General features: G+C 49.2%; 10 protein-coding genes across 10 annotated transcripts in view; 5 read left to right on the top strand and 5 right to left on the bottom strand.

The window, feature by feature from the left end:
* The first annotated feature begins 52 nt into the window (after positions 1-52).
* On the top strand, positions 53-4,257 carry FOXG_20948 (uncharacterized protein). The gene is made up of 5 exons (XM_018401275.1): positions 53-2,405; positions 2,456-3,182; positions 3,242-3,384; positions 3,431-3,592; positions 3,641-4,257. The coding sequence occupies exons 1-5, from the start codon at positions 251-253 to the stop codon at positions 3,868-3,870; spliced, it is 3,417 nt and encodes a 1,138-aa protein (XP_018251888.1). The 5' UTR covers positions 53-250; the 3' UTR covers positions 3,871-4,257.
* Positions 3,532-4,874, bottom strand: FOXG_20947 (uncharacterized protein). The gene is made up of 2 exons (XM_018401274.1): positions 4,573-4,874; positions 3,532-4,524 (listed from the first exon to the last, which is right to left on the bottom strand). Exons 1-2 carry the CDS (start codon positions 4,668-4,670, stop codon positions 3,867-3,869), a joined length of 756 nt encoding a protein of 251 aa, XP_018251887.1. The 5' UTR covers positions 4,671-4,874; the 3' UTR covers positions 3,532-3,866.
* A 2,218-nt stretch (positions 4,875-7,092) lies between these two features.
* FOXG_20946 (uncharacterized protein) lies at positions 7,093-8,350 on the bottom strand (the record flags this gene model as incomplete). The annotated part of the gene is made up of 4 exons (XM_018401273.1): positions 8,138-8,350; positions 7,872-8,076; positions 7,427-7,815; positions 7,093-7,384 (listed from the first exon to the last, which is right to left on the bottom strand). Exons 2-4 carry the CDS (start codon positions 7,896-7,898, stop codon positions 7,093-7,095), a joined length of 708 nt encoding a protein of 235 aa, XP_018251886.1. The 5' UTR covers positions 7,899-8,076; positions 8,138-8,350.
* Positions 8,351-8,476: 126 nt separating this feature from the next.
* FOXG_20945 (uncharacterized protein) lies at positions 8,477-9,412 on the bottom strand (the record flags this gene model as incomplete). The annotated part of the gene is made up of 1 exon (XM_018401272.1): positions 8,477-9,412. One exon carries the CDS (start codon positions 9,410-9,412, stop codon positions 8,477-8,479), a length of 936 nt encoding a protein of 311 aa, XP_018251885.1.
* A 1,643-nt stretch (positions 9,413-11,055) lies between these two features.
* FOXG_20944 (uncharacterized protein) lies at positions 11,056-11,196 on the top strand (the record flags this gene model as incomplete). Its single annotated transcript, XM_018401271.1, has 1 exon — positions 11,056-11,196. One exon carries the CDS (start codon positions 11,056-11,058, stop codon positions 11,194-11,196), a length of 141 nt encoding a protein of 46 aa, XP_018251884.1.
* A 1,991-nt stretch (positions 11,197-13,187) lies between these two features.
* Positions 13,188-16,540, top strand: FOXG_12502 (uncharacterized protein; the record flags this gene model as incomplete). Its single annotated transcript, XM_018392300.1, has 5 exons — positions 13,188-13,522; positions 13,633-13,695; positions 13,757-13,874; positions 13,935-15,190; positions 15,237-16,540. 5 exons carry the CDS (start codon positions 13,188-13,190, stop codon positions 15,907-15,909), a joined length of 2,445 nt encoding a protein of 814 aa, XP_018251883.1. The 3' UTR covers positions 15,910-16,540.
* Positions 16,541-16,956: 416 nt separating this feature from the next.
* On the bottom strand, positions 16,957-17,772 carry FOXG_12501 (uncharacterized protein; the record flags this gene model as incomplete). Its single annotated transcript, XM_018392299.1, has 1 exon — positions 16,957-17,772. One exon carries the CDS (start codon positions 17,770-17,772, stop codon positions 16,957-16,959), a length of 816 nt encoding a protein of 271 aa, XP_018251882.1.
* Positions 17,773-20,940: 3,168 nt separating this feature from the next.
* On the top strand, positions 20,941-22,136 carry FOXG_12500 (uncharacterized protein; the record flags this gene model as incomplete). Its single annotated transcript, XM_018392298.1, has 2 exons — positions 20,941-21,658; positions 21,712-22,136. The coding sequence occupies 2 exons, from the start codon at positions 20,941-20,943 to the stop codon at positions 22,134-22,136; spliced, it is 1,143 nt and encodes a 380-aa protein (XP_018251881.1).
* Positions 22,137-22,698: 562 nt separating this feature from the next.
* Positions 22,699-22,803, top strand: FOXG_20943 (uncharacterized protein; the record flags this gene model as incomplete). Its single annotated transcript, XM_018401270.1, has 1 exon — positions 22,699-22,803. The coding sequence occupies one exon, from the start codon at positions 22,699-22,701 to the stop codon at positions 22,801-22,803; it is 105 nt and encodes a 34-aa protein (XP_018251880.1).
* Positions 22,804-23,902: 1,099 nt separating this feature from the next.
* Positions 23,903-24,907, bottom strand: part of FOXG_12499 (uncharacterized protein) — a gene marked incomplete at both ends in the record, with an annotated part of 1,921 nt that continues 916 nt past the window's right edge. Inside the window, 2 exons of the mRNA XM_018392297.1 lie at positions 23,903-23,954; positions 24,264-24,855. Of these exons, the coding sequence (XP_018251879.1) occupies positions 23,903-23,954; positions 24,264-24,855 (644 nt within the window). The remainder of the gene's footprint in view (positions 23,955-24,263; positions 24,856-24,907) is intronic.

The raw sequence follows: 24,907 nt of genomic DNA, 5'->3' as shown, positions 1-24,907 counted from the left end.
GCTTAGAGTATGCGCCAGCAAGGGGGGCGAGAAGCCTGCTAGCCGTCTAAAAGGCTGCTGTCTCCGCCATTCCCCTCTGGATTGAACAAAGAAGGCCTCCTCAAGCAGTCAATCAACCCGTCGTGGCCAAGCGGATAGCATATCGCCCTTCGCCTTATTGATTGTTTCTTCCCTCATTCATCTCGACCCACTCTGCCGCCTTGCCCTCGTCTAGCCCGTTCCTGCGCTAGTCTTTCTTTCCTCACTTCCAATGAGCTCGCTTAAGAAGAACCGCAGCAGGCGGAACGAAGATGAAAAGAACCTGGACGCCTTGCGGGGTAATGACCTCGATAAGTACAGCGTACTTGATATTCTGGGTCTCGACGACAAGCTAGGTCCAATAGCTGGTTGCAAAGGCCCCTCGCTTTCAGAATGGAATTGTCGTAAGCGGAAGATAACCAAGAAACGCTTGACTGAGATACTACAGGAGCGCCGAATCCATCTACTTGAGGGCTCCCATAACGATAAAAAGAAAATGCTGGTTCTCAACAACGCCTTTAACTTTCTTCTCGGGGAAGATATACTATCCCGATTTCGCTTCTGGCTCAAGCACAGCAAGGACATTGTACGTGATGGACACGTCCGGCCTTCTTGCAGTAACGTGGAGTGCAAAAAAACAGAGCCAGTCGAAGAAGAACGCACAGCACGCGAGGTGCTCCTGAGTCCATCAGGCTCGAGAGTTCCAGGCAGGAATTCCGAGGCCTTGGAGAATGATTTGATTGTTATCTCGACGGATGATGAGTCTTCTGAATCCGGAGCACTTGATAAGAGCGCCTCCAGCGGAGTACCAGCCCCTCAATCGGTTGATGGCCAGCCTCAAACCTCTCGTCCAAATTTCAGGGACGGCACAAAATACACCCAAAACTCCGCAGCAGGGAGAATCCAATCTAATTCGGCTGCCTCGGGCATGGAAATGGTGGAAACGGCAATATCCCCGCCCCAAAGCCGCCATGCATTCCAAAAATACCTAAGACGCCAAAGTTACGTCTGTGAAGGCTGTGGTCGTGTTTCTACGCGAGATCGTTTACACCCATTTGCTCAGCGTAAAAAAATAGACCATGACCAGCTTTACCTTGAACAATGGGAACATTTCCAGGAGAAGAGCCCGCACCAAATGATTGAGGCAGCCACTAAATTTGTGCAAAAAGAGTGTGTAGTCGAAGATCTTCTTCATCTCAGCGTTTCCCAACTCGAATTACTATTCCAGGGCAAACTTAGGAAACGCTACGCGATCACAGGACTGGGCCTTGGATCTCATGACGAGCCAGATAAGAGTCAGGGATCAGATCGAGATGCGCCAGCAGCAGATATTGATACGGCGCTCGAAGCCGCCATCGTCGCTATGGGGCCGGCGTGTGCCGTGAAATGTGTTATTGATCTCGGCATTTCCAAAGTTACTGCAATCTTTCGCCGCAACCTTGAAGAGCACCGCAAATATACCGAGGCCCTGAGCCAGGTGATTGAAGCGCCTGTCAATGCCAAACTGCCGTCGCCTGGTGTGAAACATCTTCTTGATCTCGGTATTCCCGTACTTGGCTCTATCCTCCACGGCAGCCTTATGAGGTGCTATGCCAGGACTCAGGGGTCGGATCAACATGTCGTGCATGACCTCCCTGATCTCGACGCTTCCATGCCTGGCTCAATTCGTCACAGCAGCCCCGAAACACATCATCGGCATGCTTCCGTGGACCAAGCAATCGAGGCATTCATCAGCAAGGTGCAGCCGAGTGTTTTGCAAAACTTTCGTCATCTTGACATTGATACAATTGGCTCTATGATTCGTGACAAAGTCGAGAAACGCTCTGCGGCTGAATATTCAAGGCCTGACCCTACTGATGAGGCAGAGGAGACGCCGCCAGATCAGGATGCATTGGCTGGAAGAACTGTGACCGGAGATAACGGCGGTGCCAAGTCGATCCCCAGAGACAACGTCTCGGCTTCACCCGTCTCCCCAACGCCGATCCAGAGCAGCTACAAGTTGCCTCGACAGATGGATGGTGGCAAGTCTAGCGCCGTAAACCCTTCCACTGCTTCTCCATCACCAACCACTTCATCGAGAGACCGTGATATCGACTTGACACCGTTTTTGCCCTCACCACCAGCTGACTGTAGCCACGATGGTCTTTGTCCGTCTTTATGCGAAGATGAAGATGAAGATCCCCCTCCGGCCAACGGTAGGATCTCAATGGGACCAGATATGTCGCTTAATCAGGAACCATCAGCTACAGCCTCTGATGTCGCATCCTCCCGGACTGACAACTCCATAACCGTATCCCAAGTCTCTTGTATGAGTATCCAAAACAGAATGGTAACGACGCGCAAACGACCAATCGGCGATGAAGACACTGAAATCTCAGGCACTAAAGGTATGTTGCTAGACTCGGCCATCGCAACAGTATGCTAAACAAGTGGAAAGCGAAAAAGGCGAGACTCAATCAAGGCTCTCCTGCCGAAGGAAATGCATCTGTCATGGATGTCACTCAAGTGGATGAGGCAGAAGGCCATATAATTTTCGCGTCGTCATGCGGAGGCAGTGACGCGGCCTCAAACGCTCTAAAGGATTCTACTTACGTCTTAGGGCCTTCAGCGGGTGCCGAATCTAGCACCGCCGGCCCTTCGACTGCTGTTCCTCCGCTCCGCCTTTCGTCTTCGAGTGGTCAAAGCAACGAGGGGGGCTCGAATGCGCACCAGCCGTCGCCAAGCAGTAGCCGCCACACGGTATCAAACGAGTGTGCGTATACTTTTGATGACCAAACCAAACCTATCTCCTCAAGATGTGCGACAACCACATATAAAGAACATCTCGAGGTCAGCCCTCTCTACACATCCAATGATGGCAATTCTTATCCATCTCTACCCAGAAACGATATGCGGATAGTTTCGCGCAACCTGGTGGACCCGAAATCATCATCTCATGCCCAGTACCCCTCACAAGAAAAGGAACAACCGGAGCCTTACGAAGGCAATAAACAGGTCCAGTCTTTACATAGTACAGAAATGTCAGATCTATACGAGAAAAATTACGACCTTCGATCCTGTTCGACGCCCCCGATAGAGTTGAATGGTTTCGTGAATCTTGAAAATGTACAAGACCATGAGCGGACCCCATGGCTAGCCAATAAGAGAGCATCTGTACACAATGGGTAAGTCAAGGGAATTCATGGGAAGTAATAAATTAGCTGACGAGGGATGGGAACAATAGGGACTTTGATGCAGAAGCTGAGTTCTCACGCAACCAAGCGAAATTAGACACCGAGTCCCATCCTGAAATGCCAGCCACCGAAACCACCCTAGGATGCCATCAAGAGTACCAAAATCAAAATGGCGATCATCTTACTGAAGCAGGTACGTTCAACATCAGCAACCTTTTCACATGCGCTAAGTGAACAAGTCACCTATAAGTACATCAGCAGCCAGGCAGCTATATCTTACTTGCAAGAGTCCAAACTGGGACTGCCGAGGGCAATGTTGGCTGGAGATACAACGCATTCATGGTTGACATACTTTCCAGTGAAATCGGCTATAGAAATATTGGAAAGTTTTGAGAGCGAAGGTATATTCAGCCTTGACAACTATGCCACTTAAACTAACAGAGCGACAGATGGGGAATGGAGAGACTTCACACCATGTCCGTTGGATTTTAGAGACAGTGAAGAATGTCTCAATTTGCTATCAAAGAATTTGGATCAGGTTTCCTATCGCGCATTGTTTATGAAATTTCCAGGTGCGAAGATGTCGCATCCTATGCCGTGTCATTTGGTTTTCTTTCCATCCCTAGCCGTTGGTCAAGCACTGGCCCAACTGCCATCGTTCCATGCCTTGAGTGCTTAGTATGCATCGTGGTATTCCTTTTCAAATGCAGCGATAACTTGGTCGTCGCTGGGGTCGGATTGCTGGGGCTTCACTGGCTTTCTCACATGCCCATCTGGAGAGGGAATACATTTGAGCTCAGTTTGGTGTGACCATATCCACCTTGTTGTTACTGTTGGGGCGTCAATGGATGGTACTGATGCGGCACTGACGACTATCAACCCGTAGCCTGGCAAATCAAGCTCTAGGGTATTGAATGTTGATAGTTCTCGTACGATATACTCGAATCCAAAAATCGAAGTCAGGTCGTGGTTGACTAAGTGAGTAGTGAAGCAGCTAAGGAATTCAGGATCCACCCTACTTAGGCCAGGCATAGAGCCCTCATGAATCTCGACAGGGCTCCAGCCTCGTGGAGTGAGTACAAATTTGCTTCCGTAGACTTTGCTAGAGTTGAGTGCATTATTTGCGACTTTTCTCGTAAAGTAGAACCGTTTTTTGATGGTTCGCCCGACTTGGTTATACCCATCTGGAAGTTTGAAATGCCTGTGCAGAACACTCAAGGCAAAAAACCCCTCAACCTTCCATCGCTTGAAGAGCGCTTCGAGCTGAGGTAGATGCTCCTTGACTTTCTCTTCAACCTCCGGCAGAGCGTCGTCTGTAGGGAGCTTGTTATGACTACAGACGTTAACCGCCATTTGGTAAATCGAGGATCAGGATGCGCACTCCTCACATGTCTGTGCAAAATGCTCTTCTTTGAGTGGCTGCCAAAGTCCCGGAATCTGAGCGTGATCAAACTCATATGAACCTGTAGTCAAAGCCATGGGTGCTGTGTGGATGAGATGTTAAGTTAAACCGCCCGATTTAGTAGCATGCGATTGTGCTGTACTGAATTATAGGATCTGTGTCGCAATAGGCAGTTTTGGCAGGTTATTCGATACAGTACCACCACGGAGGGAAATCTTCGTGGGATCGCAGGGCGGATGCAACAAGCGAGTACAAATAGGCGGGTCGGCACGCGTCATCGGATTTAGGGTACGATGTCTCCAAAGTAGCACGGGATTTCTTGCATAGTAATGCATACCGGGGCTCTGCATGCGGAAGCCTTAACCCATCTGCTTACAGAATCTGATTGGTTGCCGATCAAATAATTCCCTCATACCCCGCAGTGCCAGCTTATTATCGACCCATGATGCCGTCTCAACCAATGATCATATCCCACGATGACTGCCCTTTACCACTGCTCAAATCGCATCTTTTATTGGTGCCCCACTAACCAACCAGAACATCAATAGGGTCTGCGAAAACGGAATTCGAAACTTGCTCATATGTAACGCCAGCAGAGCCCGGACAAAGACGACACCAAAGCATGCTTTTTCTATGATTTAAATGTCACGTCCAATGGTGCTCCGGATGAACTCATTCTCTCCCAAACCGTAGACAACCCTCATCAACTGCGGAAAAAGGAAAAAAGGCTTCACTGAGGGATTAATCAACGTGCCATTGACCTAATGGTGATTGGCGGGCGTCTTATTCTTGATGAGGGATTTTGGCCCCACTTGTGCGCGCTGATCAAATTAGGAAACAGGACAACATGATGCACTACGGAATTACTCTCAAGTACTTTTGGCATTTGCATGCGGGCCGGCACGAGCCATCGTGCATCAAAAATGACCCGTGAAATAGCATGGTTGCTGAAAGTTATCATTCGGACTTCTATGATCGAATGTCACGTCACGTCATCATAGAAGGCTGGCCTGATATAACCTCTTCCTGTGGCATTATATTCCGGGCTGCTGGGACGACAACAAATGTTAGAAGAAACTAGGAAGCTGAAGATTCTTAGTTGTCTCTTTGTGTGTTACAGGCATGTTCCTCAAACCTGACGTTCTGCCTCCTCCACTTCAGCTTGCCATGTAGCCTCGACTGCACCTCCCCGTAGACCTTGAGGATCACCGCTCCCTTCTAAAACTGAGTGCCTTTACTGCCCAGATCTGGATGACGAAGGAAGATGGATTTCGTACCCACTCACGTAGCCTTCTCTTGATCTTATTAGCCCCACATAAGATAGCCTCTTGTCCAATGATAGCGACTTACATGACATTCGATAAACACGTATCAGACCGGCCATTGCCACCAGGGTTTGACAAATCACTTCCCTCAACAGCTTTTCCCCCAACAGCGATGCTTTTCTCGTCCCCTTGCCTCTCTCGCCACCACCACTTGGATAGGCGATTAGTATCTCGAAGCCCGGCCCCTATCTGGTGAAGGCCTTGGGTTTTACTATTCCCTTTCCAACTGGCGGTTCGGAAGGCTTGGTTGCCTTTGGTTCCGATCGCTACTGCGGTATGCTTTTTGCGTCCCGGATTGTAAGCTTAGTCTTATATTATAACACCTTCCAATGCCTCGGTGTTCTGTATGGCTAGGAATATCCGCATTAGACGACGGATAACATGAAAGAACCCCGGATACAGAGTGCTGACTTGATCTCGCCAGGGCAATCGACAGTCATGTCGACCCATTTCCAAGTAAAGAATAGGCCGTTCGTCCCTTGGCAATCAGTGCCTAGGTTCCGTGGACCTACTGCTGGCGCGGAATGGGGTAGGAATAAGACTCTAGTGATGATAGTAAGCTCAGCATCGATTGATAGGGTCGCTCATACTCGTTTTCCTTTTCTATTGCGGTTTTAAATGGAGAACTGTGACATCTGGAGCCGAGATATTTCTGAAGCTCTGAAATCTGCTGAGACAGCGATCCTGTCGGGAAATCTACTCCGCGCCAAGCAAATGACGTGACTCCCCGTGCACTCCATGACAACAGGTGTCCCGTCTAGTACACTGGGCGTGATGACAACCGCATACTGCGAAGCAATCTCATAAAAACTCATCCCAGCAAAATCGGCATAAGTGGGGCCTTGGTCGCTGTAAACAGGGCAGGTCGTTCAAATAACGATGCTAGCCAAATTCTAGTAGTACTTTACCCTCTGAATGCCGCTTCATGTCTGTTTTTGTCTCTATGAAGAATCCTGTTAGTTGGTACCGTAGATGCTCTCTGGTAGATTGAATGTCCGTGGGTACTGGCGCGCATCGATAAGGGTTTATATATCAGCGCCTAACAGCTCGCCAGGCTGTAAAATGAGTGTATAGTATCATCTTGTTGATATCAGTCCTTTCCTTTCTAAGCTAGTAGGAAGTCCTTATCTATAGAAGCAGTGGTGATGTTTTAGCCTGCGTCGGTCAACGCCACTCAGCCTTTCGACAAGGTAGGATCCAACAAAACCTCCTTTGATCCTGCCCCAGCCAAACCGCCTTCAAGCCCAAACTCCATGTTCGACGACTGGATAGGAACATTGGTAGCATTCTTCTGCCTTCCAAGCGACTCGTGGATTTGGGGAACACATTTTTCTGCACGAATAACAAACCAGCACGCTATCTCCGCATTTTTCAAGAGTTCCGGGTGCCTTATGTACCATACGCTGTCGGCTCTTCCGGAGTAGATGACAGTTAGGATCAGGGAAACGAGACCAACGGTGCAGGGACTTACTATAGATCAGTTTCAATCCCCAAATAGAGGAGCTCACATAACACCAGACTCAAGGACGAGGGCTATCTTAAGTTTCTTCTTCCAGCACAACTGCAACCTCCAGATAACGCACTGAGGAAGTGCTATCATGAGTAAGTCTGTAAAGAGCTGGATAGCCTCTGTGATCTCCATGAAGATGAAGAGCTCCCGGCGAGGTTTGTGTTTCCAAAATTCCCCGATGTTGCTGTGATCGTAGGGCTTTCTGTTGATAAGGACGATGGTTACAAGAGTAAAGATACTTAGAATTGGAATGATAAAAATGCTTGCCCTCCAAAACAGTCCTCTGAAAGTAGTTATATTAGCCAAGACTTGACAGTCTTCAAGGTGGATGGCGATCTTGATGCATGCAAGAATGGCCAAAGCCAAACATTCGTATACGCGTTGAAACTGAAATTTGTGAGTTACTATTCGAAATAAATTGCACGGGTATTGATTGTGCTTACCTTCAAGGACCCGACGAGTTCGCTCATTCGCAGATTCCACGTGTGTACGTCGTAACCAGGAGATTGGCTAAACTTTTATAATTCATATACACTGACGCAAAAGAGTACCTGGGATGTACTCGTCAGTTCATCAACTCGAAGCGAGCAACGACGGAAACCCCAGGGGAAAATGGAGGGCAGCACGCCAAGGCACATAAGCCTAAGACTAAAGGCGGTGTTAGTCTTCGTCCTGCGTACCGTACTTGAGTATGGAGTTTATCACTCGCCTTCCGAGATAGTAAATGCGAGATATGGCCACGTCTCCTTCCAGCGCCACCACACCTTCCAGTATGTTCGAAGCAAATCTAGCAAAACTGGAAATGCTGCAAGAATAAAGATGCTAACCAAGACTTGTCCGCTCGAGGGCCGAAAATGCCATGTCGATATCTTGTCCTGGTGAATACATAATGAATGACTGAACTCGGCAATGGCCTTCCTTCCCTAACCCGCCCCTGTATTGGGGGGAAGACGAGGGACGACGTATTTATAATATCGAAGCAGGCCCAGCGGGAGGATCATGCTATCAGACATTTAGGTTAGTAGATCGTAATTTGACGGCAAGGATCCTAGTCAATACAAAGCAAAGCCAGCAAGAAAGTCAGGCAATCAGAAAGCATGGCATCGACCACTTTGAAACCTTCGTGGTTCTCATGAGCTGAGCTCCGAGAGTGAAGATGTGGGTGCGGGCCGTTTGCCGGCGCGATTTGGGCGCAGGATCTGATTTTGCTGAACGCTAGTAGGAAAAGGTTCTTGTAAAGACCGATCGCTCTATCCATGTAGGAACATAGTCGCTCATAGTCTCCGCGTTTGGTGTAGCAAAGGAGTGAAAGTGTGAAACACTGAAAAGTTTGAATGCTTGGTTCCAAGTCAGTTGCATCAAGGACTGCCTGCCATCTTGGTGCGCAAGTAGGCAGTTGCTCAAGCTCATGACCCTTGGATAATATACCAGTAATGTCAACGACTAGGTATATCTGCGTGACATGGGCGTTACGGCTGGTTGGGTCGGTATTGTCAGAGAAGCCATTGAAGGCCTTCTCGAACTCGATTTCAGCCAGGGCCGGAAACAGAGGGGCCCATTCTTGGAAATATATTTCGCCAAAACGTCGGATTTTATCATAGTTAAGATCCTCTAGTGACTTCTGGGAGGCCGCGGTGCTTTTGTCGTTGATCGAGTCTCGACTAGATGCATGGAGGCTCAAAGTTTGAGCTGTTCTGTCATTTTCAGTAGTCGAAGAAGCCTCCGGCTCCGGCCCCCGGGCGTTTACTTCCTCTCCGTACTGATCACAGCTTTCTCGGTTCTCGTGTAATTTTATGTGTTCCCGGTACCCGTGCCTTCCACAAGACTTAGAAGTCGTAATCAGGGAATGAGTCCATGTGCATTTCTTGTTGGAGCGCTTGCAAGTCTCACACTTGGGAGCCTTTCCCTCGCACTTCTTTTTCCGCAGGCGGCACGCACCGCACGCTCTAGTTTGCCGGGTATGTCGGTTGGAAGGGGCGTTCATTTTGTGACGACGAAGTTTCGCGCCTTAACGCTTTTTTCGCCATCTGAATCCACGAACAAGCGGGAATAGTGTGATGAATGTAACGAACGCTCGTGGTATGGAGTAATGATCTTCGTGTCTATTATTAGCTGGCCTTGGAAGTACTGCGTGTTCCAGCAGCCCCCAAGAGATGAGCCGCTGATGCCATTGCAGTCGTATGCACTTAAGCCTCCACAGTTTACCCCAGAGGATTGCCGATGACCACTACTGGAGATTGGAAATACTAGGATCGTGCTCTAACTTGGCATTGGGTGACTATCAGAAGAACCCTCAGCGTAGGAAAATCCTTATGATAAATCTCATGGTATCAAGTGTTACAGGACCGACACGAAGTCTAGAGAGCTGAGATGATGGAAGCCTGTCAGACCAAGAGCTTGTAAAAGGGACAAGTGACCTTTGTTCATTCATGAACGAGGTTTTGCAGAATACCTACGTAGGTCTCAAGCCAAGCTCCCGTTTTCCATCATGTGGCAGAACTCATAGTATGCTGAACTCTACTGTGCGATTTGTGACATGGCGTTCCGGACATGTGCCATGATTGTACTTGGAGGGGCGACCATGAAGCGACGAATACATGGGCGTGCGTGCTAGTACTTCTAATCTCCTCGCCGTAACTTGATCCCGTTTCATGACTTGGATTTGGGCATCTTCGGCTCAGTGGTGGTTGGACTTACGAAGAATCCCAAAGGCAACATGTCTTATTCTGCAAGCGAGTTTCTTGCGCTGAGTCGCTGAGTATCTTCCCATAGGTGAATTAGCCTATCCAAGTAAATAGACCACATAGAACAAAACATTCAACTACGGATCTATCGTTCACCTCTGCCTACATAGGCGGTTAGCCCATTTGATTCCATCCTCCGAGGAGTACGACCCTAAAGAGCATCAAATTTGTGTCCAATATGTTTGAACAGAGCGAGTCAAAGGCTGAGAAGGCATCCGCGAGAGAGGCTCTCAGAGATAACCCAATTTGGTATCCCTTGCCGTTCCCACGTCAACACCTCCAACGGTTTGACGGATCGGCCGAGGGATTCATCTCTGCCGGAGGTATGCTTATGGCAAAGCTGACGCGGGAGACGAAAAGTCATCGTGAGGCCCAGTGAAATTGAAGGCGCCGTGGGAAAGGCGAAATGAGAAAGTGAGATGTCTTAATCCAAAGGACAGGTTTTCAACTTGCCAGGCCATGTTGCCATCTCGATCTCAGAACCGAGCGGCTTTGAGCACGCAAGATGGGAACAGTGGCAGAGTCGGTAAACACGGAAAGTCATGAGTCCATAGGTTAGACTTTTGCATTGTCATCACGAATCGCGTTCGAAGTAGAAACATATCAAGGAATGTTTGGCAAAAGGGTGCAATGACCCCGAAAGGCTGCTCTAGGAGGGAACCCAGCTGATGGCAATGAAAGTATAAAGCTTGAAGGAAGAGGATCATCGCTTAGAATTCGCGCATCAGCTACATTGCTTCTGGCTGGGACAAGAAGGTAGCTTTACTTTTGCTATGTATCGAAGGCAATTTGATAGCTCTGTCAGATAAGCGAAGGTGGCTCTTTTATGAGAAATGCAAGTGCATAGCGCGAGTCTATCAAAACGGGCCCCGTCCCCAGACGTATGGAGGATCCAGAGTACTCATCGTACGGTGGAAGCATGGCTGATCTCCCTGGTCAACGCCTATCCAACTTCAACTCCCGTTTCGCGAATATGGTCCGCCCTCGCCATGTTAGGAAACGAGAGGTGTTAATGATCTTCTGACTCAAGAGGGCTCTGGGTGTCATAAGCAAAAGGTCAGGGGCCTTTGTCAGTCGTATACAAGGCTGATCGGCCATCATGTCGGAGTTGGAACAGATATATTCTTTCCACAAAAGCTCATCCAAAGAACTCCAACATTCTTCCCCTAGTCAAAACAACGGGTTATGGTTGGGTATGGTGATTGATACAACAGTTTCATCGTTGAGTTTGATGGGAGAGAGTCTGAGACCAAGTTGGTGCCACAACATGGCAACATGAATATGGAAGGTCTGTCAATATCACGAAAGTCATGTTGCCTGACGTTTACTGGCTCGTAAGATGAACACCGTGCATTGAGCGACCAATAAACTCATCATCTACAAATGTCATTCTTTTACTGATTATGAGACTTCGTCGCCCTGCCTGACCAACAGGATTTGTTGAGTGTCGCTAAGAGCCCTAATAGCCCGATTATAAACACCTATGTATATGCTAACAACTATACGTTCTTTTTCTACTAGCTCCTGCATGGACTATGTACTGCGGCGATGAAGGTCAATGATTCAGCTTCACCGTGAGGCTTAATTCGGAGCGTAGGGTAGCAAGGCGAAAGCAGGGGTTCAGTGAAGATGGGGCAACTCTGGCAAAACCTGCCAGCCATTCAGGATTTAGCTTGGGTCAATCCGCCTTGTTCTTCGTTTTTAAATTTCCAAGGCTACTTAGTTAGGCTATGCCCTTCACGGTATAGATCCTATACCAACGTTGGTATTGGCTGGGTCACCTTCCGGCTTCCCCACACTTGACTAGTACACCTTGGGCGTGTGACTAAATCGGCTCAGAGTGGCTGTTGAAAGAATTACTACCGAATCGACGGATATTTATACCGTAGAAACCATTCCATACGTCCTTACGAATTTACATCTTCTCTTCTCTTTTCTCTTTTCTGTTTTTCTCCTCGAGGGAAGCTAAAGCTGCCTCGCTAATGACGTTATTGAAAACCTACAGTTGTATATGGCTTCCGAAACTCTCCACGCTGTCGAATATCGGATGGTGTACTTAGTTGGGAAGGGAGCAACGAGGTGACCATACACGCCATCCCCACCCCTGGAAACAAACCAAAACCCCTGAATACGCCGGGGGCCTCCCCACTGCTGCTTATGCCAAGACACTCACGATTGGCGGAAAGACCTGCAAGGGCCGACAGCCTTCCTTGGGCTCCAAACGATTCCCACAGACGTTCTTCAATGCCTTGGATGAATGTCGATGTCAACAAACCCGAATTCGGCCACCTGTCCGGCTGCCTATCTACTCTGATTCTGGTGGTTGACTTGGAGTAAAATCTAGCTACGGCTTTGTAATTTTGAAACGGCCAATTGTGAGCCACTAGTCAAAGAGACACGGCGAAGGTAGCTGTAGGTAGGGTGAAAGATGCACTATATAAATGGTAGAGAATGTTGACTTATGGCCCGTTGAGGTGTTTGAAAGGTTAATACATAGCAACGTGAATGAACTGACATATTGGTTATATGCCTATGCGTTGTCGGGTGTTCAAGAAAAAAGGAAGCAGAGGAAAACAACAGTGGAAAGTCCATATTTTAATCACCAGCAGAGCCTCAGGAAATGCGAACCATCTATTCAGGCGGACCGGGCAACAGCATTTGAAAACATGATCAGTCCAGGCCGCATACTGCGGCTCGTGCCCCAGACTTTTCTTCCTGGATACTGTTCTCTGCTCTTTGCGAACCACTGTGGCTATGGGTTCGCTCTTGTGATTGCCTTTCCGCTCAATCCACGTTATAAGGCAACCGTTTCGAATTCCAATTACCTATAAAGGTGCGAGCGCCCTGCCACCTGCAATTCTTTTGTTTCAACTTGGCTCGGTGGCGATCAAAATATAGACACGATTACCTGTTTTTTCTACCGCAAAATCTGTATAATTCCCACTCCGAGCCCTCTTCAATAGGCCATATCGATTAGACTCGGCACAGCCTATCCATTCTCTGACATAACATAGCATGGCAGGCATTACGGACAAATGGGTCCGGCATTTGCGGACTCGTCATCAACAAGACAAGGCGGAGTCTCAGTCTTTTACGAGCGATATCTGCGGCGACGACATCAAAACTCTAGGAGACACCAATGATGGAGACACGGGGTGTCAGACCATATTGCGATCTTCAGTTGATGGAGATGGCCGTCAGCGACGAAGGAGGCAACCCCCTTCACCTACACCTGCCGGTCTTGGTCATAAAGGCGATCACTTAAAGGAGGACTACAACAGCGAGCCTCACAAAAACAGATCAGACGGGAAAGACATGTCCCCCGTTACTGGCCGTGTGGACTTTGTAAAGTATGTGTGTATCTTCACTAGAAGCAGCCACAAGCAGAGTTCAAGTGGTGGTGCAGAAGTCTTCTAGAAAAATGTCAATTGAGAAGTAATAAGCATTAACTCTTGATTAGGGAAGATGAGGGCACCATTTGTGATTGCACCATCGAGGGTGTACAGCTTGGGGAGATTATCAGGTACATACCTCCGCAAGTATAGAGTAACTCAGTGATGCATCGTATAGCTCACTCTTTATAGGTTTGAATCTGGTGTCGAAGGACGGTGCATCGCCGAGAAGGGTAGTCAATGCGCTGTGCTATTGATGTCTGACGGTCACGTCGAAGAAGGCGAGGAGGTCAAGAGAACCGGAAAGATCGTAAGGACATATGGACATCGTTCCTCTATCACAGTGATCCAAAGCTGACTACTCATCAAGTACAGCATCAACTACGAAGAGTTGGGCCAGAAAGTCGACAAGATTTTACGTGTCCCCAAAGGCGACGAGGGAGCCATTATGATCAATAAACCTCCAAGTGGGAAGCGACGTGCAGACACCGACAATGGAAACACAGGGGATCAAGCCACATCGGGAACTGTACATACCGATGGCCATCAGGCAAAGCGCCAGTCACCTCCACCTCCGGACTGTGCCCTCTGGACCTTTGATGATGGTGTTCAGCCAAAGTCACAGAGTCAGGGGCAAGTTGTCTCTCTTGGATCGCCGAGGCAAAGGCCTATCATGGCAAACAGATCTACCCAGCCTAACACACAACAGCCCAATGGGCCTTCACCTAATGACGATGGGTCTACATCCAAGATGATGCGTCAGCCAGAGACAAGACCCATCTCACAAGATCAGCTTGTCGCAGAGGTGAAAGGCATCTACGCAGGACTGGTCATGGTTGAGACAAAGTGCATCGAAGTTGACAATGCCCAATCATCCAACACTGATGCCAATTCAAAACTTAACAACGAACAATGGCAAGCTTTGATTGCACTTCACCGAACACTCCTCCATGAGCATCATGACTTCTTTCTTGCAAGCCAACACCCCTCTGCCAGCCCTGCTTTACGAAGGTTGGCTTCCAAGTATGCTATGCCTGCTCGCATGTGGCGACACGGCATTCACTCATTTCTTGAGCTTCTCAGACATCGTCTCCCTGCATCTCTAGAGCACATGCTTACCTTTATATACTTTGCTTACAGTATGATGGCCTTGCTATACGAAGCTGTGCCTGCTTTTGAGGACACGTGGATCGAGTGTCTTGGAGACCTTGGTAGATACCGCATGGCTATTGAGGACGACGATATCAATGTTCGTGAGATCTGGACTGGCGTAAGTCGTCGCTGGTACAGCAAAGCATCTGATAAGTTCCCTACTACGGGCAGACTTTATCACCATCTGGCCATCTTGGCCCGTCCCAATGCCCTGCAGCAGCTGCACTATTACACCAAGTCCCTTTGTGTTCCCATTCCCTTTTCAAGCGCACGAGAAAGTATAATGACGTTGTTTAATCCTGTGTTGAACAACAATACGGCCCGTCTTGCCCCCGTTGATGCTGCTTTCGTGCGCGCTCATGCAATCCTCTTCTCCGGGAAGTCCCGAGATCAGCTGCAAAAGTCAGAGGATAGCTTTATTGATTCACTTGATGGTCATATTGGTCGGGTAACTAAGCGATGGTTGGAATCAGGGTCAGTCGGCATTGAAAAGTCATTCGAACTAAACTAACTCCAGCAGATATTATATTGCCATTGCTCTGTCATGTTCTCTGCTCGGGTACGGTGCCGAGCCCAATGTCCTTATGCGGGCCATGTCCAAGAAGCCCGAAGAGACGGACGTCACCGTGGATGGGAACACAATTTCCGAGGCTACCCCTGACGAGACATTCAAGCTTGCGCTTGACTTTGCAAGCCGGACGATTTCGCGAGTACTTTATCGATGGGGAGACACCAATACGTTACCTTTCGTGCATGCCATCTTGGTCTTCATGAACCACATGACACAGCATCCAGCGGCTATTTCCCATTTGGAGGACGCGTATCCCTGGAAACTAACTTCCATTATGCTTAACACCCTCTTGCTTTCCTGCGAGCCTGGGTATGAGATTCGAGGCCACTTCCACCTGCCGGAAAAGCACGAGCTGCCGCACCCGTTGCCCGAGGACTTTGCCATGCGAGGCCTGCTCTACGCCGAGGACTACTTCCCCAACGACTGGTTCAACAATGACAAGATAGAGGAGGACGAGAAGTATTTTGAGTTGCCGTCTGTCACGGAAGAGCGCAAGGACCGGATCCTGTCACTTGGATACAGCATTGCATCCTCAGGTAACTGGCTTCTCTGGAATGGAGAAGCTCGCCAATTTGACGTTCCGGAAAGGTATGATGTCACGATAAGCCTGGGCAGCAAGTGAGTTGGCAGTATCGAGATGTAGAACACGCCCATATGAGCTCACTGTCGGCCTGCCTTACAGGCTATTTTCTGGGCTCAATTGTTCCCAGGCCAGCCGTGTAGGCACGAGAGTGTCCTACTAGAACAGTTCAGAGGCCGTGCTGAATATTTCGCTCTACCTCACTGTTTCCAGCTTTGGTCTGGACACGAGGAACGCATCGTATTCCTTGTACCAAAGATTGCGGCATAAGGCACAAGGCTTCTGTGGGGCTACCGCTCTCGCCGGCTCACAACCTCAAAAAGCACGCCATCATGATAGACGACAGGAACCGGGAAAGCAGCTATCGGAAAACCTTCCAAATGCTCTCCGCCAAACTAGCAGTACCAAATGATGCATAGCGGCCCAGACCGGTATCACGATTCCGATGCGTAGCCTGCTACCGGCGCCCACATCGAGCCACAGAGCTTGAAGTATTCCAAGACTTGGCCTTAGAGGTGTATATCTTCCTTGTACCCCCACGACTCTGTTCATCATCGTGGAGGTCTAGTGAGTGCAGTACTAGTGGATATTAAGCTGTCGTGGGTTTCATTGTGTTTTCTCTATGTTCAGGAGGGACTTTGTATTATTATAGACGTTGGATTTATAGACATCTTAACTTTCTCCATTTGTTATTTCGAAGGCTTTGAGTACTAGTGTTCCAAAATTTGCACCCTTTATCGTCAGCTTTCTCACAAATAAACGTCCATCCCATCCTGAGACCTTGCTTTCGGCGGCGAATTTCTCGTTTGTAATTCTATGGAGATACAGTCTTCCCTTGGTCCCATATCTGCGGCAGACTTTCTTAAATCAATACTACGGTGTTTTACAAATCGCTGGCGCAAACATCGTAGTATATGGAGGAGTGACTTGGTTCCATTCATCCTCCCTTTTTCCCCAGTTTTCCATCCGTTCATCGCCACGACCCTCACCACATCCCTGACTACAACATGCATAGAAAAGTCATAGTAACACAAACAGAGACCGTAAATGCTTTCCCATACAACGTTTCTATGTCAAACCAGGTTCCATTCACGCGACAATGGCTGCAGCTATGACTGCAGCCGTTACGAGCAAGTATTGCGAAGCCCCAACCATGCGTCTTGCGGCCGCACTGCCTGGCGCCTTGACGTCGGGGAGGGCAGTATTGTTGGGTAGAGTTCCGTTGATAAGGATCATCACGGTACCGTTAACCTCTGCAACATTGACAATGGACTTGTTGAGTCCATCATAGCTACCGTTTCCGATGAGCTCGTTGAAATATTGGGTGTTGTTGTTGTAGTCGCATGCGCAGCACTCGTATTGCGAGCATCCACACAGAACGCCGCGCTCCTCGCCCTCATCACTGGTCTCATTGTGGTAGTGGTACGTATGCATGTAGAGATACACGTACGCGCCGTATAGCCATGTGCCAGGCCAGAATGCGAGAGCGGCACCACCTATCATATAGGGTGTGACTCCTCCGGGGCTTACGTCGCCGGCATTGTAAGGTATTGTCGAGCCACCGGGGTAGTATTGTCCGCCGCAAAAGGCGGGCTGAGGGCCTCTACCGTGAGAGCTGCCGTCGTTTCCTGATGAGCCTGGCCGAAATGAGTCGCTCGGACCTTTATTACTGCTTCCTCGCGAGTTCTCACCTGCGCTACTGCCGCCAGATGATCCTGCTGAGCCTCCTCTACCACTACTCCCACCGCGCCATCCACCTTTGCCGCCACCACGACGCTTGTATAGTTCATGCTTGTCGGAATTGGTCTCACCCTCAACGCGCTCGATGCGGGGGGTTGCACCGATAACGGAGGCGACCGCTGGTGTGATGAGTGTGAGTAGCACGAGTGCGAAGTCGGGCCTCATTCTGTGTGAAAGAGTAGGGTATAACGAAAAGGGCGAGAAGGTGTAGGGATCGGCGAGTTACGAAACAAAAATGGTCGGCACGAATATCAAGTCGATTGTAGACAACAAGTCGTGAGCTCGAGGCGTAGGAATGCTTAACCTGACGTCAGTCGTTATCAATTTACTGGCTGAAGTCCGAACCGGCAACGGGTGAGCAGGTAAGAGCTGACAACCTGGGATGGGTTCTTTTGCAAAGATCCAGAAAGTGTACAGTGTTCCTTTGGTGAAGGTCAGGGGGCAAGCGGCATAAAGAAGGGGAAGAAGAAGAAAGGGCGATTATGTTGTACTTTTGGAAGGAATGGGCAATTGACTGTCAGCAGTGAAAAGTCTTGACAGGATAGCAGATGAGATCACTAACACTCAGTTTCGATATGCCGTCAACTGTTTGTTAGGATCGAAGCAGATAGATAAAGGTAATAAGACTGTCAACGGGCTGACGGAGTTGTGTTTCTTTTATATCTTCGTGGAGCGGTCGGTTGTTCATCACCAAGTTAACTTTGCTGCAACTGCTGCCTTGAAGCCTTTCCTTTGTCGGTTCTATAGGGGCACTCGGAGAAGAATCAGCCTGACCATGGTGGCTCATCCAACCGCCGAGGCTGTAAACGACACAGGATGCTTTAGTTTGCAAGATGGGCTGGGGTACTTGTCTATTGAAGTCATCCATCCTTTGGGCTTGGTGGAACAGCTTACCGGATACGCAGCCAACGGATCGAATTTCGAATATGCGCAGACTAGTATCAACAGCCATGAAGGGGCAAAAGGATTGGCACTCAAGCTTCTTTGTTGTAGCACAAACGGCACTGGGCTTTGCAAATGCTTGATTCCAGGCATATGCGCACAACATGTTGCCAAAATTCTATCAAGGCATCTGCAAACGGAGAAATGCTGGATGACATATGAATGCTAGAGGTTCTCTATGTAAAAGTCGATGCAGAAGCAGATGCGTAAAATGTTAGGGCCGATGTGTTATAAAGAGCAGCGACGTTGCTGGAGCATAAGGCTCAACGGAGTGAAGCCGTTGACAGGTGAGGAACCGTCGCGATGAGCGTTGCTGTCAATGGCTGGGGATGAGGGACGAATGGAAGTTAGTCGTTAATAAGTGGCGCAGGTGAGGGACGAACGACAGCTCGTTGGGTTGCCATCGCTGTCGACGGACAAGCGTGATCAGACCGGTTACGATCTGGACGCGGGAAGGCAGACCCTTGTCGGTTTGCACGCAGGACGGGCCCGAGCACAAGAGGGCGAGGAGAACTCAATTTGCGAGAAACGAACTACCTTTTCGCAACTGCTGCTTGGGGATTGGAAGATCTCAATGTGGATGAGATGACCAAGTTCCATTCTTCGGGCTGCGTCCTTCATCCCGCCCTTCGGACTGGGGTGAGGGCATCACCGCTCCCCCACCATTGTGATAAGCTGGCTTCGTATTGCTACAACATCGGTCGAGACAGTAGCAGGCATGCATCGATCAATAATACCGCTAAGGGGCCATTTGACGGCAGGCTATCCAGAAGGCTTGCGCTTAAGCCCAACTCCAGGCTCAACGCGCTGCCTGTTACTTGAATCTGGGGCCTGACAACTTGTTGATGTACCATTTGCCATGACGTTGGCAAGATGGCAAAGCCCATGTGCTATTACATTGAGAAGAATATATACGACCGTCTCCGTAAGATCAATCCGTGCGTAGTATTCTGCGAGCTGTGAACAGTCGATGTCTGCGTTACTTTCGAGTACTGTCGCGACGCCAGGATGCCCATCCAACAGTTGCTTTGAGCCTCTCCATACATCAAGCTCGACATCACCTTGATCTTGCGGTTCAGTTGAACTACAAGGCACTGATTTGGCACTCTCTAGACTGCCACGTATTAATCCCGAGACCTGGTGGCTCATGTCATCTCTCGTTGTCCCCAGGACATTTCCCTCGTTTACTGTGGTCGATCTGTAGTTAAACACCACTACGATTCCCGAGAAAGCGATTCAGCACTTCGCGCTTGCGTAGATCTCATAGCAGAGTTGACTCTCGCGCTAAAAGAGTATAGGAATGGCATAGAATTGTTAGGACATCAACCAAAGATTCTTCTCCCAAGATCGCGAAGGAACGCATGAAGGAAAGACCTGGGGCTGTCGTGCGATACGATGGATCTCCTGCTCACAGACATCATGCTTAGCAAGCAAGCTGCGTATGACGCGGCGGGAGTTTCCGCGGCTTCTTCAGTGTTTAACCTCGCCAGATTGGAAGGCGAGAATACTCCGTACAGGGGGCTTCATCATGAATGAAGAGGAAATATCGAAACAAGGGGCCCCCGAAGAGCAGAAGTGAGGCTGTTCACAAGCGAGAGGTTGCGTGAAATGGCCTTCCGCAAGAGAAGATCGGGGGGGGGGGGGGATAAAGAAAATCCCTGTACATATAGAAATACCCATCCACTTAGAAGGCTGGAGCAAGTATTCAAAAGGCTACGATGACTTGAATGGCTGAGGCTCGGACGGCCCCACCGTTCAAGGGTTACGAAACGCCCCCTCAACCACCGTTCGCCTGGCCAGAGCCTGGCCGGCGTGGCTATTTGACCGGCTGCGGGATTCATATCCTTATCCTGGTTGACACACATTATAGACATTTTATTTCACTCCCGGATCTACAATACCGTTATGTCGATGAAAATTTGTGATCTGGCCCCTGGTCTTATCAAACACGTCTAATCTCCTCTTTTCACACCGACCACTTCAAAACCAAGTCGCCTTTACCCACTTCCGAAAGGCTGAGGTGACAGTTCACCCTCATAAGAGAGACTGCCGAGTGACCAAAGAAAAAGAAGAAAGAAAGAAAGCCTAACAGGGGTTCAACACCTTTTCTTTTCTTATGCATCTTATCCAAAACACTGCCTTCAAAGAGGGACCTGCCACGAGCCTCACCCTCCACCACCCGTGAACATCTTCTGCGGAGCTCTACAAGGCCATACATTTGATATTGCAAACCTCAGGAGCCCCTCCTCTTCTTTCTTTTCTCCGTAAATCCTCGGCTTGTACTTGTCATCCACCACGGTCTATCGCACCCCAGGCCACTCTGTTCTTTTGCGTCACACTATTCTCAACACCACGACGATTGTCACGAGCTTCCCGTCTGCCAAAAAGAGCATGGACAGTCCTCACCACCCCTCCAATGGTATAAAGACGACTTCTTCCGGTCACACTTATCCTTCACCGACCGCGATTTCTAGCAACCAACTGCAAACCGGCTCTCCTCTCCCTCAGGCTCTGCCACCGCTGCAGCCTCCGACCTCGGCCATACAGAACATGTACGGAAGCCACCCTCATGCGCCGCGAGCCCCAGGCACCCCGAACACGCCTGGGTTTGCCTCCAACATGCCTAGCTACCAGCAGCAGACAACGCAGCCCGCGAACCGCGCTGGTATCTACTCAATGGCCCAGAACCAATACCCTCCTCTCCAGGCCTATGGCACCTCTACCATGATGCCCCAGGCGACCACTGCCGCTTCTCACCCACAGCCTATCGCGCCTGCTCCTGCTGGTGGTCGCGGTCCTCCTGTGTTGCGTCCTATGCCTCCTGGAGACATCACGTCTCAACCTGGTGTTTCGTCGCCTTATGGTCATGGTTCTCTTATGCAGCCCACTGCGGTGATGCCAAAAGGCGAACCTCCCACTCACGTTGTTGGCTCTCAGGGACGACGCGGAATCCTCCCCAGTGCTCCTGGACGGCCTGCTGCCCCAGCCGCTGGTACTGGCGCCAAGAACACCGTGATTCCTGTCAAGGATGCAGATGGCAAATTCCCCTGCCCTCACTGCACAAAGACTTACCTCCATGCCAAGCACCTTAAGCGCCACCTTCTGCGACGTGAGTAGAACAGCTTGTTGCCACTGACAGATTTTACTGACATTCTTTTTCAGACACCGGTGATCGCCCCTACATGTGTGTTCTTTGCCGCGATAGCTTCTCTCGAAGTGATATCCTGAAGCGTCATTTCCAAAAGTGCTCTATCCGCCGTGGCAACCCCACTGGAGCTAGTCACTTGTCGTACCATCAGGCTCACATCAAGAAGAATCACCAGCGGGCTCAGAAGGCCGCCGGCCTCGGTCACGAGGGTGATCTGAACCATTTCGATGGTTTGAGCAACCTTCCCGCAGACAACGTGGTCCACCCATTTGGCATGACTCCAATGTCGGATGGCATGAACAACATGGCCCAGGATCAGAGCCAACTTTCCCAACACAACTTGTTTGTTCCTACGACACCTCGATACGGCACCACCCCTAATATGGTGGCAGAGAGAATATATCATAATGAGCCCACAAAATTATCAATTGAACCTTAATATACAACCACAAGTGCGATCAAAGCTGCTGAAAACAACATCAATGGCATTTGTTGACGGTTACAAGAATGCAGTGGTTCCAATGGAGTTATCCACTTCGGCGTCGGCTACTGGAGGGTCTCATCTTACATGTGTATATAATGATAACGACACATTCCATGGATCGAGCAGGCCCGATTAGAGTAAAGCCATACACCCTTCTGCAAGTCAGTGTTACTTACCATCGTTGGGCTATTCTCGCTTCTGTCGATAATGGAATCCTAATTGATAGGAGTTGCTGGGCTTATTACTTGATCAAAAATTTCTGTTTAGTCTGATACTTTGTTTCTCGATGGGAGGGAACAAACATACATCGCTATTGCCTTGTGCAAGTGTCAGGCCAATAGTTACAAAATTCCTTTGGGCATCTTGTGCCAATAGGTGCTGCTGGCCTAGAACAGTGACTGAATCTATTAACAGGTCCATACGTCGACGTTTTGTCCATTGTTCCATTTCCCTTGGCGTTGTGAAGATACGTATTGAGCCACATCTTGAAGCCTAGATAAAGGCTCGATTGAAAACCATGTCTGTACTTGACCACTGCCAACTGATGCTACAGGGAGAGCCGAAAGGAGTGTCCGCTTTCCTCTGCTTCGATAGAATTGTTGTAGACCGTGAGCGCCGCTAGCACCCGTCGTAAAGCAGTATTCCTGTCTGAAATGGGTCCGTATAATTCACCTTCACCAGCGAAGCGCGGACACTCCTTTCGATCATCCCTGTACCTGGCATCGATGCTTGTTCTAGTATATACGACGTGCTCTAGGATAGTGTCCGATACTGAGTGAGCTACGTTTTGCATCTATTGATGCAACCGCATTGTAGGTCATCATTGTTTCTTCCACAGATGGCGAGAAGCATGGCCGGCTAAGAACCCCCATGATTACGTAGCGCGATCCGCTGAATGTCCATCCTATACCGTATACCATACCTATGAGACGGAAATCCCAAATTCGCCAAAGGGTGTATGTTTTGTTTTTGTCTTTCCTTTCGCTGTCTTTGTGTGCGAAAGCCGGGGGTAATGTTCAGTCTCTGATGATAAAGGCAATTTCTCAGGATCGCAAGCGAGCCTTTTCAAAAGTTTCCCAGCAATAAAAGGCATCTCCTCGGCCTTTGGAAGTCACCAGACGCACTCACCTTCTATCATATCACTCAAATGTAATTATAGAAACTTGTCTTCGAATCTGAATGGGAAATTGAGGCGACCGCTTTTCCGCTGATTGTGTTTGGTGACCTAGATCCGCCTGACCACCAAAACAAACATACATAACCAAAACAAGAACAGGAAAGGCAGACGCTTGACGAATCCTTTGGGGCCGGGAAGGACTAGGCCCATTACCTGAGCTTGACAAGAGACTGAAAATTAATTGAATATGAACTACAGTATCTTACTTCTTGTATGCTTTGGCTTTTACGGAATCCTCGCATTTATCTAGGTTGGCCTGACCATCGGCAATATGAGCCAGCTCCTTTTCTGTCCCAAGACCAGCCGCTCCTCTCAACTAAGGTCGTTGGCCAGCTTATCGGCACTGGGACTGAGACGGATGCTGTTCATAGCCTCCTAGTATGGTTCAACACCCAAATTACTGTGCAAGTCACATGCTCCAATTACAGGGATGACCGAAAGGAGTGTCCACGTTTCGCTGGTGTAAAAGGACTACACGAACCTATTCTGGACAGGAATACTACTTTTCGACGCGTGGTGGCGGCACCCACGGTCTACAACGATTCTATCGAAGCTGAGGAAGGCGGATACTCCTTTCGGCTCTCCCTGTATAATTCCTTTAACAAGCATTATAATTACATCATTATCATCACTATTATTATTGCCATCATTATCGCCACTCTTGTAGAAACATCTTCTCAATCCAATCCCGATATACAGTCGTAATCCAGTCGCCAATCTTCCTCAGTACAGCAACAATAGTGTACGTGCCCAATAACGTTGTCGTATCTCCGAGTGCAAGCGGTCCCATAATCTCGATTGTATTCCCACGCCAACATGCAAAAGACAACTTCCAGTCGTGCCCTATGATATATAGCAGTGGCAGAGTGATAATGCCATGTTGGGCAATGCGTTCAGGCACTAACATATTCATGCGTTGATACCAAGCCGCCGTCCAGACAGAGAGCTGCAGTTCGCCGTCTTGCTGGACACTCGATGTTTTGGTTTCGATGTTGCAAGCGATGGGCGCGAACTGCAATGGAGGATAGCCGGTTTGGTTGACAGACTGGGCGTCGGGAGGCTGGGACCATACTTTATCCGCAATAGCCGATATGAGTTTTAAATCAGCTGCAACAGCCTTTGCATTCCTCTCGTCAAGCAGTCGATGGGGCTTCCCATCGTTGAGCCACAGGGTGAGGCAGAAATCTATCATCTTATTCTCAATAACGTTCCCACCGCCGCGTCCACTCGTTGCAGCGGAGAAGGGAGACAGGATTCTTGCTGTAAGGGACGGCTCAACTTGTACTGTAGCATGTCCAGCAAGCGAATGTTGCAGTAGTGGCTGATGGACCTGGATATTCCATGAAACCTCAGCTCGGGTATAGTCCTTGCAGTCTTGTGCAGTGTTGACAATATCGCGCAAGAAGTCCAGCTCATGCAATGCGACCTCGAGAGCTGATTTGGGTTTGCGAGACCTGGGAAAGGACGTCTCATCTTCAGTTGCCGACTGCTGGGAAGCTACTTGTGCAGGTCGAAACCAATCATTCTTCTTTTTCGCCCGAGGAATAAT

Source organism: Fusarium oxysporum, chromosome 3 (genome assembly GCF_000149955.1).
Source record: "Fusarium oxysporum f. sp. lycopersici 4287 chromosome 3, whole genome shotgun sequence".
Taxonomy (NCBI): domain Eukaryota; kingdom Fungi; phylum Ascomycota; class Sordariomycetes; order Hypocreales; family Nectriaceae; genus Fusarium; species Fusarium oxysporum.
This window is presented reverse-complemented; position numbering and strand designations above follow the sequence as displayed.